This window comes from Phalacrocorax carbo, chromosome 11, assembly GCF_963921805.1.
Source record: "Phalacrocorax carbo chromosome 11, bPhaCar2.1, whole genome shotgun sequence".
Classification (NCBI taxonomy): domain Eukaryota; kingdom Metazoa; phylum Chordata; class Aves; order Suliformes; family Phalacrocoracidae; genus Phalacrocorax; species Phalacrocorax carbo.
Window position 1 is genome coordinate 18,382,770 of NC_087523.1, and position 17,621 is coordinate 18,400,390.

Genomic DNA, 17,621 nt, shown 5'->3' on the forward strand with positions numbered 1-17,621 from the left:
AGAGACTGAGAAGGAGATAGAAGAAATTACTTGTTACGCTTTTTTCTTTTAAAGAAAAAACCCAAGTACCAGGATGATAGGTATGGCACACACATAATTTCTGCCTTGAATAACACCCAGCACAAGGGTCTGTTCCCCCACCGCACTGCTTCAGATGAAGTTAGTGGAACAACGGTCTTGAGCAGACAGACAAACATTGACATTCTGTGATAAAAGGAAAACATACACCAAAACTATAGATTCAAATGACAATCAAGGATGTGACAAATAACCAGAGAGACATGAATTATGTATCATACCTCCATCATTGTCCAGGTTATCTCCGCACACCATTTCCATGACAACGTTACATCCTGAGCCACTCCAGCCCACTTGACAAACACAGTGCCATCCATTCTGATCAAGAGTGCACCTCCCATTTCCATAACAGAGACCTGGGCAGCCATCTAGAAAAGAAAATGTAAAAAAGAATCCTTCAGGGAGGAGTTCTCTTCTTTTACAGTTGCAATCATTATTCAACATTCTTTCATATAGTATTACATTTGCTGCCTTCAAATGATCACAGCTCCCTTGCAAGCCATATTTTTTGCCAAATATGGAAAAATCTCCATCCCGGTTTCTCCCTTTGCTTGCCCAAAAAGTAATTTCTCAGTGAGGAATGAGGTTTTTTAGCGTGCAACATTTTGTGTGCAGGAAAAAAGTGAGTAAACTTATAAGAAGATATTTACCAGTCTGCCGTGTCCATCTCTTTCTCTACTTAGTGAAAAGTTGTCGATCACAAGGAAGGTATATACATAATCAACGTTTATATCAAAGATATACATGGAAAATATTGTTTAAATGACTAACTGGCATTTGCGGATGCATCTTACACATTGCAGGGAGTGGAGGTGACCTTTTTATTCTGTTCATAAATACTCAGCTGACTGAGAAAAAGCCAGTTGGATTTATGCTACAATACAACTCTTTCCACAGCAGGCAAATAAGGGAGCATTTCCTTCCTGTGTCCAGTTCCACTTCCTTCACATTATAGCCCATTCAAATACGACAAACACTTGCCCTTTAGTGGTTCTGATTCTAGATCAAAACTGGAACGACCGTAGCATCCTCTGGATTATGTACATGCAAGCTCTGAATCAATGGTAATTTGGACATTCTCAGCTAGATCTCTTGCCTATAAGAGCGAGAGAGGAATTGTCTCTTGGATGTGTACACTCAGTCCATCTGCTTGCATAGATCACTGCCAGCTCAGACATTTGTCAGATCCTCACCATGCCACACATGGAGCCAAAGGGCAGTGGATAAAGCTCAGCAATAAGCTTACCCGTGCAAGTGGCGTCCCTTCTGCGAGGGCTCCTTTCCTTTTGCCAGCACGGACATACAGGAACTGAAAGCCCTTCTGGCCTTGACAGTGAACATCAACACTCGTGTTTTCAGAGATTATTTTGGGGGGGGAAGAAGGAGGAGGTCTCAGTTTGCATCTGTGTTTGGCAGCCCCAAGATGCTCCAAAAGGACTTTGGAGGAGGCGACCAGAGAGTCAGAGAATCTGTACGATGGGGCTGTCAGGTTGTGACTTACAGCCCAGCACGCAGCACCATTCCTGGCAACTTTACACTGGCCCCGTCATCTCTCTCCTTCTCACCCTTGGCACAGTTTATCAATCACATCTGCAAACAGGGAGACTGGAGAGTCTGACCCTCTTGCTTGGAAGAGCTGAAAATAGGTGGCACCGTTTTCTTACTCTGGAATTCTGGAAGTTGCTGGTCTAAAATAGCAGGAGGTTGGCAACTACCAGATATACCATAAAAGCTGATTATTTGCCTCTTCTGGGGAGCTGGGGGGAAGGGCAGGATGCAAGAGCTGTTCTGGGTAACGCGGATGCTCTTCCACTTCAATTCACTGTCCCACTGAGTTAATTCATTCCTTGTATATGATTATATTTTGCTGCTGTGTGCGGTTATCCTCTAAGACTATCAAGTAATCAAATGAATGCCTACATTATTTTATTATTATCTAATACTGAAGAAATAATAAATACAAAACAAACACCGAAGTCTTTCTGTAATATTGGCTAGCCTGATATTTCAGCTAGCAGCATTTTTGCAAGGGGCAACGTGCATCATTGCTCCGCACAGCGGGGCTAGGACTGAGGGGCCTGTGCCAAACGCGGGGAAGGTACTTGCACTGACATGGCTAAGCGGGGCCTGCAGCAGCGCACAGAAATCAAATGAACAGCACCAGACACAAAACAACATAAAATTTAACTCTTGTATCAAATGATTTGAAGAGAACCGTATCACATCTAGCACAGAGAGCTTTTAAGAAAGTGCACTTCTCTATCAAAAGAAACTTACTTCAAGCACAAATGACAAAGAAAAGGTTTTTTTGTTCTCATGGCAGGCGGGATCAACACAAAGTTTTCTGAGCATGTCCTCAGCTCTGTCGTTACTTTGGAATGGTGAGAGCAAAAAACTCTGCCTAACTTAGCACATCAGATAGCCACATAAAGCATGCTTACACTGGCACAACTTTGCAAATGAGTTGAGCACATTACTTGTTAAAAACTGCATTTTCTTCTGCAAATCCCTCCCTGTCCCTGTGTGTATATGTCTACATCTCCAGAAACAAACGTTTTATCTATTCTGGCGATGTGGCAGTACAAAAGCTCAGACAAAACAGGTAACACAAAACACTCCATTCCCAAGACGTTTGTACCTTTTCATTATTCTTTCGCAACGCTGATATGAAAAACTTACCTCGAACAGCATCTAAGTAGTGAGCTTAAAAAAGAAAAGAACAAAACTGAGATGGATTGAACTTCTGTACCCAAATGAAAATACAGACACCATTTGCTTATGGCTTGCCACCTGTCGGTTAGATATAAAGCCTCTCCCTCTTACTGCGGTCAGATCTATTCCTGCTACTGTGATCAAAACACGTTGCGATGTGATTGTTCTCCATTTGATGACAAGCATGCAGAGGACAGCTCGGGCCATGCCTGGCAGTGCCTACAACGTGAAGAGCAGCTCTATTTATCTTTTTAATTATTTTGGTCCTTTTCTGGTTTTCCTCTACACAGTCTTTAGAGAATTAGGCTGTTTCTCCTTCAGACACCTAATTCTTGATTTAGCAAATCTGATTTAGTAAATTCTAGAGCCAGCGAATGAAGTATCTTAAAATGATCAAGAAAAAGATAAAACATTCTGCTTTTTTTGGGAAGCAAGCATGAAAGCTTATGCCACTTACCTCTGAAAATTAGATACCCTGCTATTATAAACAACTAAAATGTTTATTAATAATCTTGTTCTGGGGCATTTTAGGGACAAACACAGACTTCTTGCAAAAACCTGTTGTATTTCATTAAAAATGTAGCTATTACATTTATATAGTAATGACTTCTAAAAAGATCCCAAAGCTTTACTGTATTTGAATATTTTTAGAAGCCAGCTATAGGAAAACCACCCCTAATGATACGTAAAATATGTAAATCCTTAGACATGAAGGCAAGAGTTTTAATGCAAGAATTACCTAATCTGAATAATAGCTTCATCCCCGCAAACCTTATATTTCTTAAACATTTTTTTCCATCCTGACTCAAAGTTCACACAGGAACACAATCCAAAGACATGTAGTCCCAGAGGACTGAGATATCTTTCTTTTGCCTGTTTTATTTATTTATTTATTTTAAATTAATTCATCAACGTTGTTTCCTCTAAACAGAAAGCCGCACTGAGTTGCCATTCTGTGGGACAAGCAGGGCGCACCATCAGTGCAGAGGCACCTTTTGACACCTGGCCTGATTCTGGGTCTTTGTTTTCCCAAAGGGACTTGAATCAGACTGTTGGCTACGGCAGATCATTGTTAAGATTTTACGTATTCTATTTCTAGAGGTACCAAACGCCCTTACCGATGGTGCAGTGGTCCCCTTCCCATCCAGGGCTGCACTCACACTTCCCGTCCTTGCACTGGCCGTGTTCAGCACAGTGAGAGTGGCAGGTACGTTCTTCACAGGTTGGTCCCACCCAGCCCTCTTCACACTGGCATATCCCTCTTGAACAGACGCCGTGGCTGCCACAGTCCAGGGTGCATAGCTCTGCACAGGATTACAAAAATACATGATGTGAAACAGCGATTTCCTACTGCAAATAGACTTTGCACTGATACTAAATTTAATCACATCTATGCTAATATCACTCACCAATTGGAGCAAATATGGGATTTCATCACCTAGTACAGACCTCATGCAATCCTCCTTTAGCAGGTATTTGGCAAGATCATTTATTGGTTTAGAGTGGGGACTGCAAATACGATGGCTTTGCATATGGCAGGGCAATGGGTCTAAACCAGGCAAACGACGACACAAAAAACCCGTATCTTTTGACTGATTTCAGCTGAAGCCTTTAATAACAGCATGCCAGGTCTGTTCCCAGGTCCCACTCGCTCAGCTCTGAAATCTGTCACGAACTCAAATACTGCAGGTGAGCTGAATTACAGGATAAAGCGGCATGTTAAATACATACAAGCAAGAGTCTCTGAGATATTCAGATATTTGTACTGATGGCAAAATGCCCTTCACTTACAGTAAGAGCAGCCACCAGAAAGGCAACCGTAAGCAAGGAGAAGAGCAAGCACCCTACTCTGATGGCAGTATACAATATTTCATGACTTACAGGCCACGCAGATCTGCCTAGTTCCAAAATGGCTTTCAAGGATTAAAACTCTTTTTTTTTTCCTTCCTGACTCTGAGTCAACTGCTAAGAAACCAGAGAAGCTGTTTCGGGAAGACAGGAGTGCCTCCTTCATTGCACTCAGAACAATTCTCTACCTGGGCATTGTAGAATACCACTTATCGTGAAGTGGAATGAAAGTCCTGAATTGTTTCAATACATCACAATATGCCAATTGCAGTTCTACTTCCACTTAGACTAAAGTTGCTTTGTGAAAAGAATGGCTTCATTATAAAAAGGTCCATGTAGTTTGAATTTATTTAGAATAATTAGTGTCAAGAGACAGAATTTGCTTGTTATTCTGCAATTAACCTGCCACAGAAATGTTACCTCCTTCTTCCTCTTGGAAGGCAGCTGATAGCACTACAAGTATAAGCCAAATAATCGCGTCTGCTCTGATTTCAAATGTCAGTGTTACATATTTAGTTGTGGCAAGATTTTTCCCTTGACAGATTTTAAACAATGATCATTTATATCTTGGAACTATTGTATATAAACATTCTAAAAAGCATTTGTAGTGACAAATGCTGTCACTGTATATACCAAGCAAAGTTTTTAAAGTTTAAATTGAAACCTTACCAATTCCAATCATTTTAACACAAAGAAAAAGCAGCAGAGAAACGGAACTGCACAGTGACATCGCAGACATGCCGGGCTCTGTCTCGAGTCGGAGTCTAGCCCTTATTTTTGTTAATAGCCAGGTGATGGAACAGAGTGCAATCGAAAGAATCAGTGCGTGACAAACTGGGAGAGCATGGTCAAACTCAAAATCACCTTCAGAAGCAGAAGGTGTGGTAAAGAACCTAAGATAGAATTCAGTAAAAGCAACTATGAAGTACTGTCCTGAGGAAGTTGAAATCAGCTACATAAAAAATAATTAATTCTACTATTCAGAGACTGTGTTATACTGGAGTACAAGATGAACACAATTATCTGCTGGCATTCCTGCAAAAGGGTATATAAGACAAGAGACTACTCTGCTATACTCAAACAAAAAACTGTGCGGAGCCTGGTACATTATCCCTTAGAAAGACTTTATTGCTGCCTGCTATCAGGTATTAATCTAACGCTTCATGCCTTGGACGGCCTGCCTGCAGGTACTGGGAAGGGTTTCCTCCTCCTTGCTGCATAATTTGGCTTGTCTTTTTTGTTTAGTTACTTGTTTGTTCTTGGGACAAACCTGGAACTGTTCAGAGGACTAGAGGGGGCACTTGCTCGGTTATTTCATTGGTGCTGAACTCGCACAAATACTTGCTCCTGTGGCCAGAAAGGAAACTGATCCCACCGGATCTGGGATCACAAAAGAATCACCCCCGGGACAGACTGGCAGGGGACCACTAGTATTATTTTAACCTATCTTTATAGCCTGGGGCGTGGGCTAACTCCTGAGAATTAAATCTAACAAATTACCTGCTACTTCAAGGACTTAGGCTGCTACAGGGATGCCTTTGATCTCTCCTGATTTTCTTCTAGTTCATTATAATTACTGATTTTGGTATTTTACTGTAAGTGGCAAAGATTTTTATGGGGATTTTAAGAAATATTCTGTAGCTTACACTATGCTGGGGTAAGTGGAGCAGACGGGTGTTTTGACCCTTCTGGATTGAGTCTCTGCTAGATAGGTTTTGCAGTGGTGGGACTGGCTTAGTTCAAGTGATGCCGATACTTCAGGGAATATTGTAGGCATCGGTATACAGAAGTGGCAATGTAGGCTGGAACGGCTGAAGTGGGGAAACAAAGAGATACATAGAGCTTCTGATCGTATCAGCAGCTCCCTCCACTTCTCTATCTGCAAATAAATCAAAGCACCAGCTGTGGAAAACCTTGAACACATTCCAACACATGGCACGCACGCCTGCCTCACCTCTGTCTGTCTATGCAACAGCCTAATCGCAACAAACGCATCTTCCAAACAAACAAAAGAAATAGCAGTATGGAGCTGAAGGCAATGTAGGCACATCCCTACTCTAGGGATCAGATCTTACACATGTTCCTACTTTACAACGCCAAAATTAAATGGATCTTAAAATGCTTGAATGCCAAATTGTCCTTCATTTTTTTTGCCTATTGGAATACAATGGCTTCATCTATCTCAACCACACTCTCTTGGAGAGACAGCACAGCAGTACAAGTTCTGGACCCCAAACTGGCTCTGTGTGATAGGAGACATTAGGTTAGCTGTCCTGCGCCCAGTTATTCAGTTTTCACACCTCATTTCTGCCAGCAATTCAGGGCACAGTAACCAGATACCAGGGACTGAGTTAGAAGTGTTACAAAAAAGTATGTCTCAAACCTGTTCCGGCAAAGGAATCCCGTAATGATCTACACAGCTCTTGCCTTTCCCTCTAGCAATGCATTCCCCCCCCCCCCAAATATTTAATCTAAATCTTCTTTGATGCAAATCAAAACCACTTCTGCACACACCAGATGTAAAGAAACCTGGTTTCTTAGTTTGGACCAGACACTCTCCTCAGTCACCCTAGTTGTCCTGCTGCCCAATCCACCCATACTTTATGGTCACTGAGGCCAATCTTGAGACCCATGTTTGTTCTGGTGATTTAATATGGGGCTTCAGAAATGCTGTTTACTCTGAGAACGTAGTCTTCTGCCATGAAAATCTAAGATTCACCCCAGACTTCTTGTGCAAAGCAAGGGAAATCAAGCCTAACATCACCCTATTAATGACGTGGTAGTACCTGCAGCTTTAATCCACATCTAATTCAAACAACTAAGATTAAAATAATGTATTATCAGTTCAGGTTGTCCTAAACAGGACAACCTAAATGCAAAACAATTCCTTAGCTCCTCCTGTAGATAAACAAGTACAAAAATATCAGCATAGAAGGGACATTACCATTTGTGCTTGTATTGAGAGGCTGGGTTTCCACACCAGGCTAGACAAAATGAGATACTTGAGTGAGTGGAGAGCAACTGAATGCATTGGGAAACAATTCAATAACCTGAAATAGCTAAATAGCTCCAAACAAAACTGATACAGTAAAAAATCAGACAGGACTGAAGTCGGACACCATGCAATTGTTCTGCTCAATGGAGCATCTTCCTCCTTCCATAGAAGTTGGTCCTGCAGGACTCAGAAAGACCCCAAAATGCAGTGGGTACCCCTCAAGGAGCCAGCACAGTGGGGCAAGGGCTTTGAGCTGCGGGTAGGCACAGCAGTTGCCAAAGACCTCTCCTCTGACTGAAACAGCTATTCTATTCGCCCTCCTCTCCAACCATCTCCTGGCTCTGTCTGGAGCTTATGTGAAACTGTGGCGAACTGGTTCCGATCATGAAACTGGCAGATAATTATTCACTTCATTTTCCTTGGTTAATTCCCGACAGCTTGCTGAACTGGATCAGCCTACTGAGGGATCGAAGAAGCCACACAGGCAGGGCAAGGGAGGAGACGCAGATCACAGCCGGGACGGGGACTGTCCTGCTGAGGAGCCTCAAGCTGTGCCATCGGACAAGACTGCAAAGGGCAAGGGCAAAGGGGGAGGCGACTCATTTAAGGTAGGAATGGAGGCAGGTGACAAGAGGTTATAGTGTGGATTAGAAAAGTCAAGTCAGGGGTATTCTATCACATGCCTTTAGTTACACTATTACATTAATTCCCAATCATTCTCACAACGTACAGCGCAACACACACCATTCGTTAAGTCCCTCAGCGGTGTTGGCGTTTGGGCTTGTAGGCTTACAGAAGAGCCGTCTCTTCACTCCCACTACTCCTCTTTGTGACCCTCTAGTGGGATATACGCGTGCCCAGCCCGCCCGCCCAAGCTCCAGGCAGATCTTGTGGTGCATGGTGGGTTGAAGGCTGGTCTGTGACTAACAGCCCAGATCCTCAGTAGGCCCGAATTTTCATGGCTCCCACGTTACCACGAGAGTCACCCTAATTCACGGTAATTCATGGCCTTGTTTCAGATTTTGTACCTGTACACTTTGCAATCAAAAGAAGCTGCTCTAAGTGTAGGGCTGGAAAGGTAATTTCCTTATTTAAAAAACAGCTCAGCTGTGCTGACTGACTGTAAGCAACGTGCTGGCAAATGGCTGGGAGCTGGCCTCAGCCAACCCCTGCGGTTTCCAATAGACTTTCATGAAATACAGTCTATCAAATGTAAAAAATGTAAAAAAATTCAGAGTCCTTAGACTTAAACCAATTAATGAATAAGAGACGTAAAAAAATGTTCAAGTCAGTCTAGAGTTTTTACTGACATGTCCTTAATTCTGAATGCTCATTAATTTTCTTTGGTAGAAGGCAAATGTGAGCTGTGAAGCATTATTTGTACATATTCTTGAGAAGCAGAAAAATATGTTGATCGTTCCTGAGCTAATCTAAAAAGCATTAAAAATTCACTCCACACTCTTCATTTTAATTACCTAAGTCAACAATGAGTTCTTTCAAATGTGTTTTATAATAACTTTCTACTTATGTGACATGAAAAGGGAAATTAAAGCTAAATATTTTATAATTTGTAATGATAAGGGAAGATTCTAATGTTAATTCGACGTTTCAGAAATAACTCTTAGAAAATCATGCTAAGAATACAGAACTATATGTAAACAAAAGTGATCAAATACTATGAAAACACTTTCATTGTACTTTACTTCACATTCCGTGTTGAGTCTTGTTCCACAGGCAGTCTAAACCTTAGGTATCATATTCATAATTTTACTATCCATTTTTTAATAAGTGGTTTTCCATAAAGATTAGAAATTAATCTATCCTGACTTTCACCCAATAAGCTTAACTGCTGGAGGCAGCAAAAAATCACCTATCTAGGCCTAATAAAGAAAGTTTTTTCAATTTAAATATACATTGCATTTAATAAGCTTGCATGATAATTTCAACAATGTTCCTGAGCTTTTTAAATTACCTTCCTGCTGTGTCCTGGAGACAACTCTGTTCTAGCTTTCATTTTCAGCAACTGCCTTTATTAATATAATTTTTTACACCACAAAAAAGTTCAAAAATGTAAAGTTTTGGAGTTTCAAAAGCACTTGAGCTATTTTTTTTTCAGTAAAGCCAAATGGAAAATTGTCCCCGCCAGAGGAGGTTACCCGAGAGAGTGCACTATAGAGATTTATTGTAGATACCTAGTTTTACACATCTGTACTAGAAGAGATGTTATTTTAATGGTACAGCTTATATTATTTTCCCTATTTAAATAAACTCCTTTGGCAATCTGAATGTTTTAACTGCACCTATTCTAGGCTCTCCAACAGCGCCACAGTATGTCAGTCAGGTGTGCAATCTTGCACCACAGCTATGCTAATAAACCAAGTTAGGGGCAGTTTTTCTACAGAGGCAACACAGAAGTATTACATGGGTGACGCCAGTATTCAGTGGCACCTGCTCTTCAAGTCTGAGCTCGAAACCAAGGGGACTTAACGGTGTCCACAAAACATTAATTTTGAAGCCTTTAGCTGTCAGCTGCCAGGTTTTGTGAACATGTTTCCTCTGGCAAACAGAAATCAGGTTCCTGTGTGGAAGAGGCAGCAAAGGTGTGTTCTGCAATTACTATTACACCTTCTCCCTATCCTTCGCACTACCAAGCAATACTTGATGGGAAAATGCCAAAGAACTTTACGTGGAATTTGGTACAATCAAAAATAAATCAGTACGGTAGATCATCACGGACTGACTGGCAACTGTTTGGCAAAAAAAGAAAAAAAAAGCCTCTACTGCTCTACTGTCGGAATACTAAAATAACACACAGTTCTGACACGTATCCATGTGCATAGCCCAGTGCACCTATTTTAGTGCAGATTTATAGAAAACAGAGGTGTAAAGGACTTCACGTGATCATCTGTTCTTCCTTGTTCCGAATGAAATCATACTTGGCAGCCCTTAAAGGCTCCCAGCAACGGACAACCTACAACAGGACTAGGCAATCCATACCACCACCACGCTATCTTCACAGGCAAATATTCTCTCAAGCTAAATTTCTCTTGCTGTAATACTTCTTGTCCTTCTCTCCATGCCTCGCACGCTTACATCTGACAATGAAATATATTAAAGGTCATTTCACAATATCGCAACAATTTGTGAGTTTGAGCAGTTTGTTATATTTGTGGGAATAAATTCAAAGCGATGCTTTCACGTTAGTTTCATGAACACCGCAAAACTATTGCATTGAAATTGTTCTCACATATACCTCCAAAATAAGTTCCACAGTCATTTCCAAAGATTCTGCTCTTGCACAAAGCAGGCCTTGGAGGCCCATCCCAACAAAAGAGACAAAGAGTGCGGTTCATCTCACCCATCTCACATTCATGTCTGAAACAGTTTTCTATTACAGTCTGTTATCAGACTAGAATGTTTAAATTTATTCAGCTATTGATATTTATCGTTTCTGACACTGTCATGAAGCAAGAGACTGTGGCAAGCATATAAAGCTATGTTAGGCAGAAAAGGAATGATTTTGCAAAAATTCCCGAGGAAAAAAACAGGTCCTGCTCCAAACCGTATTTGCCCTCATTTCTGGCCCTGAACGATGTTAGAGAGGTTCATAAGATGTTACAACTGTTTACAGTTTACCGTGCATTATACTAACACGTGGACACTCCTTAAACACCTTAAATCCATTCTTGCATCTTCTCGTATTAAGTACCCCCTTTCCCTCATGGTTACATGACTGATATCCCGTTTCCTATTTTCTCCTCTGAAGATCTATTGGTTTTGCTATGAAATAAATTAGGGATCCCAGTTAATAAGCTTTTGGGTGGTCTCACTGGCAACTGAAAAACAGCACAGCTGAAATCACTCTAACTGCTTAAAGGTTCGATCCTGGTGCTCTTCATGTTATGAACTGCATTACCCCAGGAGGTGTTCTACCGGGAGGCGATGAGATACTTCAGGAGGCCAGGTCTTCCTCAGAGGGACGAGAGTTGCAGAAAGTACTAGTAAATAGTCGGTGTCTTCAGACACACTTCACACAGCCCTGACTATTATTTGGAATAATTCAGGCAATTACTGCACAATGATCAACTACTTCTACCAATGGCAAAACTTCTCCAAAAATCCTCCTTTCTCCAAATATTGTTTCATTTTAAACCTTTCTACTGTACGCTTTATGTGGAAAACCTTTCTGATGTGCTGCCTTACAAATACCTAACGACCTTTCTTATCTTCTTACCACAGGCCACAACACATAAAATAAAACCACTGGAACTAAAATGCCATATCCTCACTGTTTGTTACTCAGAATGTTTCACTGTCAATCTTGTGATGGTTTTAATTGCTTTCTGGAAATAATCCTCCCATCATCTCATTGAACTTGTTTCTGATGCATTAAGTACTCCATAAATAGCTCTTCTGACTTCTAGTAGGAAGGCTGCCGTTAACACTATTGGGTACCTCCAAATATATGAATGTAACTGCGTTTTTTACAAAACTGTAACGTAGCTTCTGATAATGCTGCACCTATTTGAAAGTATCTTTTTCCAAACTGGGAGCCTTAATTTGCTTGAAAATGTGTTTGTGTAGAGAAGTAATCAGCGGACAGACAGAAAGGTCCGAAGGGCAAATACAGCAGAGGCGGGGGAAACGACAGAGAAACTTTTTCCCCTTCTTAGATCTTTTATCACACTTTTTTTTTTCAGCTTTATTTTTCAGCTGATGAAGAATATTTTCTTCCTGATCCAAATCCAATTTGTATATATAAAAAACCTCACCCTTTATCGATTTCGCTGTGGTTCAAAATGGTATTTTTACAGTGCAAAAATTTAATCAATACAGCCTGATGAATCTGGACTGGTAATGGTAAACATACTAACAGATATTTCATTTCAGGCAGCCAAAGCTCTGAAAATTGATACCACTGAAAAGGATTACTCATTTGCCATTGGGTATATCTCTGTTTACCCAGCCATAGTACTGATGTAAAGCAGAATACAATTATGCTGTGTTTGCCACACAAGAGACCAGCTGCAGAACCTGTCTCTCAGAGATGATACAGGTTGGCAGGTCGGACAAGGCCTTTGTGCAAAACGTTTAAAAGAAATGAGCAGAAGTGTGACCTAATTGCAAGGAAGATGAGACTGACACAAAGGTGAGGAGAACCGCACAGTATTCTGACCAGGACATTTTTTAAATACCATGCTTCCCGAGTAAACGTGGAATTCCCTTGTCAAATTTGGTCCTGTTTTATAATTTGTCTCCAGTGTTTGATTTCAAGTTGTACACGTTGTAAAGCAGTGAGATTACAGTCGTCACTGGAGATTCATACTCTGACTAACAAGCTCTGAAATCCTTCACAATACACTGAGAACCACAAAAAGAAATACCGTGCAATGTCTACCTTGTTCAATATTTTATTTGATCAGGAGACTAGTAAGAAAGCAGTCCAGGACCATCTATTGTGAGCAGTAATGAGTGAGATGAAAGCTATGAAAGCTATGAAAGCTATGCCCTTGTGTTCACTCAGAGAGGGGAAAATGCAGTCCTTGGGCTGAAAAGCCAGTTGTGTAGGAAAAATGGGAAACCTGTTGAGTAAGTGACAGACCATGAGAATCAGGAAAGGCATGAGGCCTATGACAACGGTGAGAAATATGGAGAGCAACCAAATGGCTTTGTAAGGAAAAAGGAAACAGACAAAGAGATGGCTCAGTAGGTACATTTAATAAAGCGGTCTCCCAGGTACAGGCTGAACTGATACCGCATCAAAAGAAAATAACGATTTTGAGACACCTATTTTCAGCAAAGGTTCACCAGATTGGCTGAGTGGATCGGGATACGTCTTTCTATAAGCACTAAATCTTTCATGATGAACAGAAGTACTATTATTAACACTGACTGGGGCTCTGCTCAGAGCAGTTTTCCACAATTATTTAATTAGTAAACTTGATTAGTAATATTTAGCAAAGAAGTAATGATTTATTTAAGCACTATATGCAAAGAGTAGGCACCATCTTTAATTCAGTGGCTACAGGGTGACTTTTGAATAGGGGTCTACTCACAAAAATTGATCCAGTAAGCGCTTACCTCAACCAGATAATGTGCTCTATAATGTTAGATGTACCTGCTGACTACAGTAATGAAGATATATTTTACTTATCATATCTTTGAAGGGCTCAAAATGCTGAAAAGGTGGTACTGGTGCTGCTTCTCAACATATTACAGGAACATCTATTCAGCTACACCCGTGTAAGTGCAACGGCAGTCCCAAAATGGCACAGATGCCATCGCTGCCCAAATCGGACATAGAATTGACACTCAGAAGAAAAGAGGATAAGTGACTTGCAGAATCACATCAAAATGCGATGCTTTTAAAAGGGTGTACTTCCATTTTTTCAGATTTTTTTTTTTCAGGGAAAAGCTGGACTACACAGACAGAAACAGTGAATCAACTGAAATAAGCCTTAGGAACTCTGTGTTCCCAACAAACAATTCATATCACAGTAATGACTAATATGAGAAATTAAAGATCATTACCAGCTTCTAAGTAACATCTCAGTTCCACAATCAAAAGCAATATCAGCTGAAGAGGCTGGCCTTGATTTCTCTCTTTTTAGCACAAATAAGCAGTTTCTTGGACAAACTCAACAGCCAGCCGTAACAAGCTCTTTCACAAAACCAAGGAGCGCAGCCTCCATTAGCAGAAGCGCTCGGTGACTGACTACGAACACTGCTTACATGGACAAGAAGCACACAGTTGTATGTTCATTGCTGCGTTTGTGAAGATGAGTACAGAGAGAGATGAAGCAGCTCCCAGTAAATAAACCATAACTTCCTCTGCGTCAGCAGCACGAACAGAAATAGCAACGTGCATCTGGCAGCTGCTCTTCTGTCTTGTTGCTGCTAAAGCAAAGATGCAGCTCGTGACTTGCATTTTTCTTGCGCCAGGGAGAAGCAGCACCGTGGGCACACAACCCTGGCTTTTAAGTGAGCGCTGCTATCACACCCCTCAGTGTCCGTGGTACAACTGCAATAGTGCTTTCTAGATTTTAGGAAGGGAAAAAATGTCCTTGATTATTTTGCTCACTCTCGTTCTTCTACGCTGCTTACAATTTTCCACCAACTCATCACTTCTCCCCGGCCCCTCCTCGTCCATGCAAATGCTGCTTTGCTGAGGCAGTTCTGTTACCCCCAGGACATGCTGCCCAGTCACATACTGCTCAAAGATACCCTGCTACTCCTTCCGCAGAGCTGACAGAGGCAACGCCACGCTGGCCATCCTTCTTCAAGGCATTTTTGTAATGAGTGCATGGGTGACCAGAGCAGGAGCTGGAAATACAAATGTGCCGTGTGAACAATCGGCTTTGTGCAGTCCATCAGCGAATGATTTTGGATCACAAGGTGATAGATAGTATTTTAATAATCTGTTTACAAAATAGCGAAGACTAAACTGAAGAGTGACACACCCAGATGTACACTGCAGCTACAATACACAAGGAGGTTTTGCTCCATCACCACTGAAATGGTCTTGTGTAATTACTATAAATTTAATTTCTTTAAAATGTATTACGTGAGGCTAAAAATTTTAGCAAAAGTCCTTAAAAAGGGCAGAGACCAGGAATTCCTCAGATGTCTAAATATATCACCCTTGAAACGAACTATACAATCAAAAAGCTTAAAAATGCAGTATGCAGGAGAAAAGAAAGTTCCCACAATTTTTACTTTAATCAATGGCAATTTCCTATTTTCAGAGGTAAGTTAAACTTCACAGACTCTGCTGCATAAGCATATTGAAATGATAGTTATTTTTGTAGAACTCTTACCATGACCATAAAAAAATGACAAATATCTGCTTTTCAGGGACTGATGCAATACATTTTGCATAACAGACGTGCTGAAATCCACTGAAGGACAAACCCTCTAGTTGTTCTAGTGCTTTGTTGTACTCTTGCTCCAGCAATTCCCATTTGTGCTTTTCCAGCTGTGAGGAAGGGAAGCTCGCTCCTAACACACGAACCCTTCCTTAAATGCTGGTGGTATGGATAACTTGTCAGAGTTTCACCACTGCACTTGGCTTAGCAAATTAAAAGTTGGAGATTTTGTATGTCATTACTGTTCTATTGTCCACCTAAGCTGTTTTCCCCTCCATTGCAGCATCCACAACACCGGCAGAACGTTCCCACAACTTTTCTACTTCAGAGACCTCTTTTATAAAGGGTTCTTGTGGAGTACAAGGCTTTGGTATTCAGCATTTCCATCTTGATATTTTCTTGGACATGGAGTATTCACAAAAGTCCTTTCCATAATACAGCCTGTCAGTTGTTTTACTATGGTTCTTAATCACTGTCTAGTAGATTGACTACCCTGTAGGCAATAAGGTGGACATGTAAAAAGGCAGGCAGGCACTTAACTACAATTTCAAATGCCTAAACCCAAAATTTAGATCCTTAAACCCTTCCTTAGCCTACCTAATTTGGAGGTGCTTGAACCACTCTGGCACCTGAATTGCTCCTAAAATCCCACTTATTTGCCAGGTTTTGCTACAAGACAATCACCCACCTGAGGTCATAACAGCTTTTGTTAGGCTCTCAAGTTTCACAATCTGGGTGACTTTACACAGGTGTTGCCTAAGGGTCCTAATGAGCATTACTGTCCAACCACATCTACTGGAGCTGCCCTAGCAAAATGCACATGGAGGTGGAGAGTTCCCAGACACAACGGACTCCCCATAGAGACGCCACGCCATGCATACAGAGGAGAGTCTCTGTTAGCTGCCTAGAAGGTAGGATAAAGAGGACCATATTGCTGTCACCAGAGCAATTTGGGTATCTTGCTCCTGGAAAAGGGAAGAACTATTGGGATAGAAGCATCCAAAATTGGGTCTGTGGATTCCACCCAGTGGAATAAGCAATATCTTTTTGTGGATTGGACCAGGATTTACAAAAGCTGACTCAAGCAAATTATGTTTACGTATGAATGAGGGATATTTCCAATAATTGCCGAATGAGGCGCAGACAGCAATAGATTAAGAATCTTAATTTTCAGGAAGAAAAAGGGAAGGAAAGAGCCATTATTTTTGGCATATCTGCAAAATAAGCAGCAATCAGTTGAAAAACATCCCAAGTTTCCTCATTGTATATCTCATACCCTTGACTTATCCTATTTCTTAAATCAATACATGACTACATCAGGTATTTCTGGTTCCCTCTGGACTGATTTCAACATGCAGGAGAATTAATTTTTATTGGAGTACTTCTTCACTGCCTTAAATTTCTCATGTTTTAAATTCTCCAGCAACACATATTAAGTGTTCCGATCTTTAACTACTAAGTTTTTAATAGAAATCTTGCTCACCAGATATCTTTTTGCAAACTCTTGCAACTCTACAGGAGATACAAATCAAACTAGTCACACATCGGGTTTTTCTTCTTTTCAATGAAATATACAGTGGTAAGAAGTCTTTCTACAATGTCAGACAATGTACAGCAGGGGAAACCTCAATCATCCTCCTAATTAGCAGAGCAGTAATAGTCAAAGCTCCTCACAAATTAAAGAAAGAGGACAGTTAGATGAAATTAAGTCAGTCCATCATTTCTTCAGAACAAAACAATGAAGGATGGTTGTAATGTAATTAAAAAGTTCTTGAGATTTCTCTAAAACAGGGAGCAGAGTAAAAGCACCAAAATGGAACAGAGCAGTCTATAGAAAATGCATGACAGATTACATCATGCATTGAGGAAATTTCAAGCCTATTTTCACTACTGCTCGTTGTTTGTAGTGAATATCCTTGTCCTTGGCAAATCAGAATGACTGACACCCATAATTTGCAATTTCCTAAACCTGAAGAGTTTTCTGATTGCGATGAAATGGTTTTACCTGATTATTTTTTCAAGTTTCAGTTTTTGATGTTTAATTTTGAAACCAATTTGAGATGTCTTGAACTACATTAATATACTGTATTATGCCTTCATTTCTTTTTGAAGCACTTTACTTT

General features: G+C 40.8%; 1 protein-coding gene across 1 annotated transcript in view; it reads right to left on the bottom strand.

The window, feature by feature from the left end:
- The window catches only part of TENM1 (teneurin transmembrane protein 1), a 256,274-nt gene that overhangs the window by 99,445 nt on the left and 139,208 nt on the right, over positions 1–17,621 (bottom strand). The window contains exons 11-12 of the mRNA XM_064463313.1: positions 3,909–4,094; positions 300–446 (exon numbers count right to left, since the gene is read on the bottom strand). Of these exons, the coding sequence (XP_064319383.1) occupies positions 300–446; positions 3,909–4,094 (333 nt within the window). The remainder of the gene's footprint in view (positions 1–299; positions 447–3,908; positions 4,095–17,621) is intronic.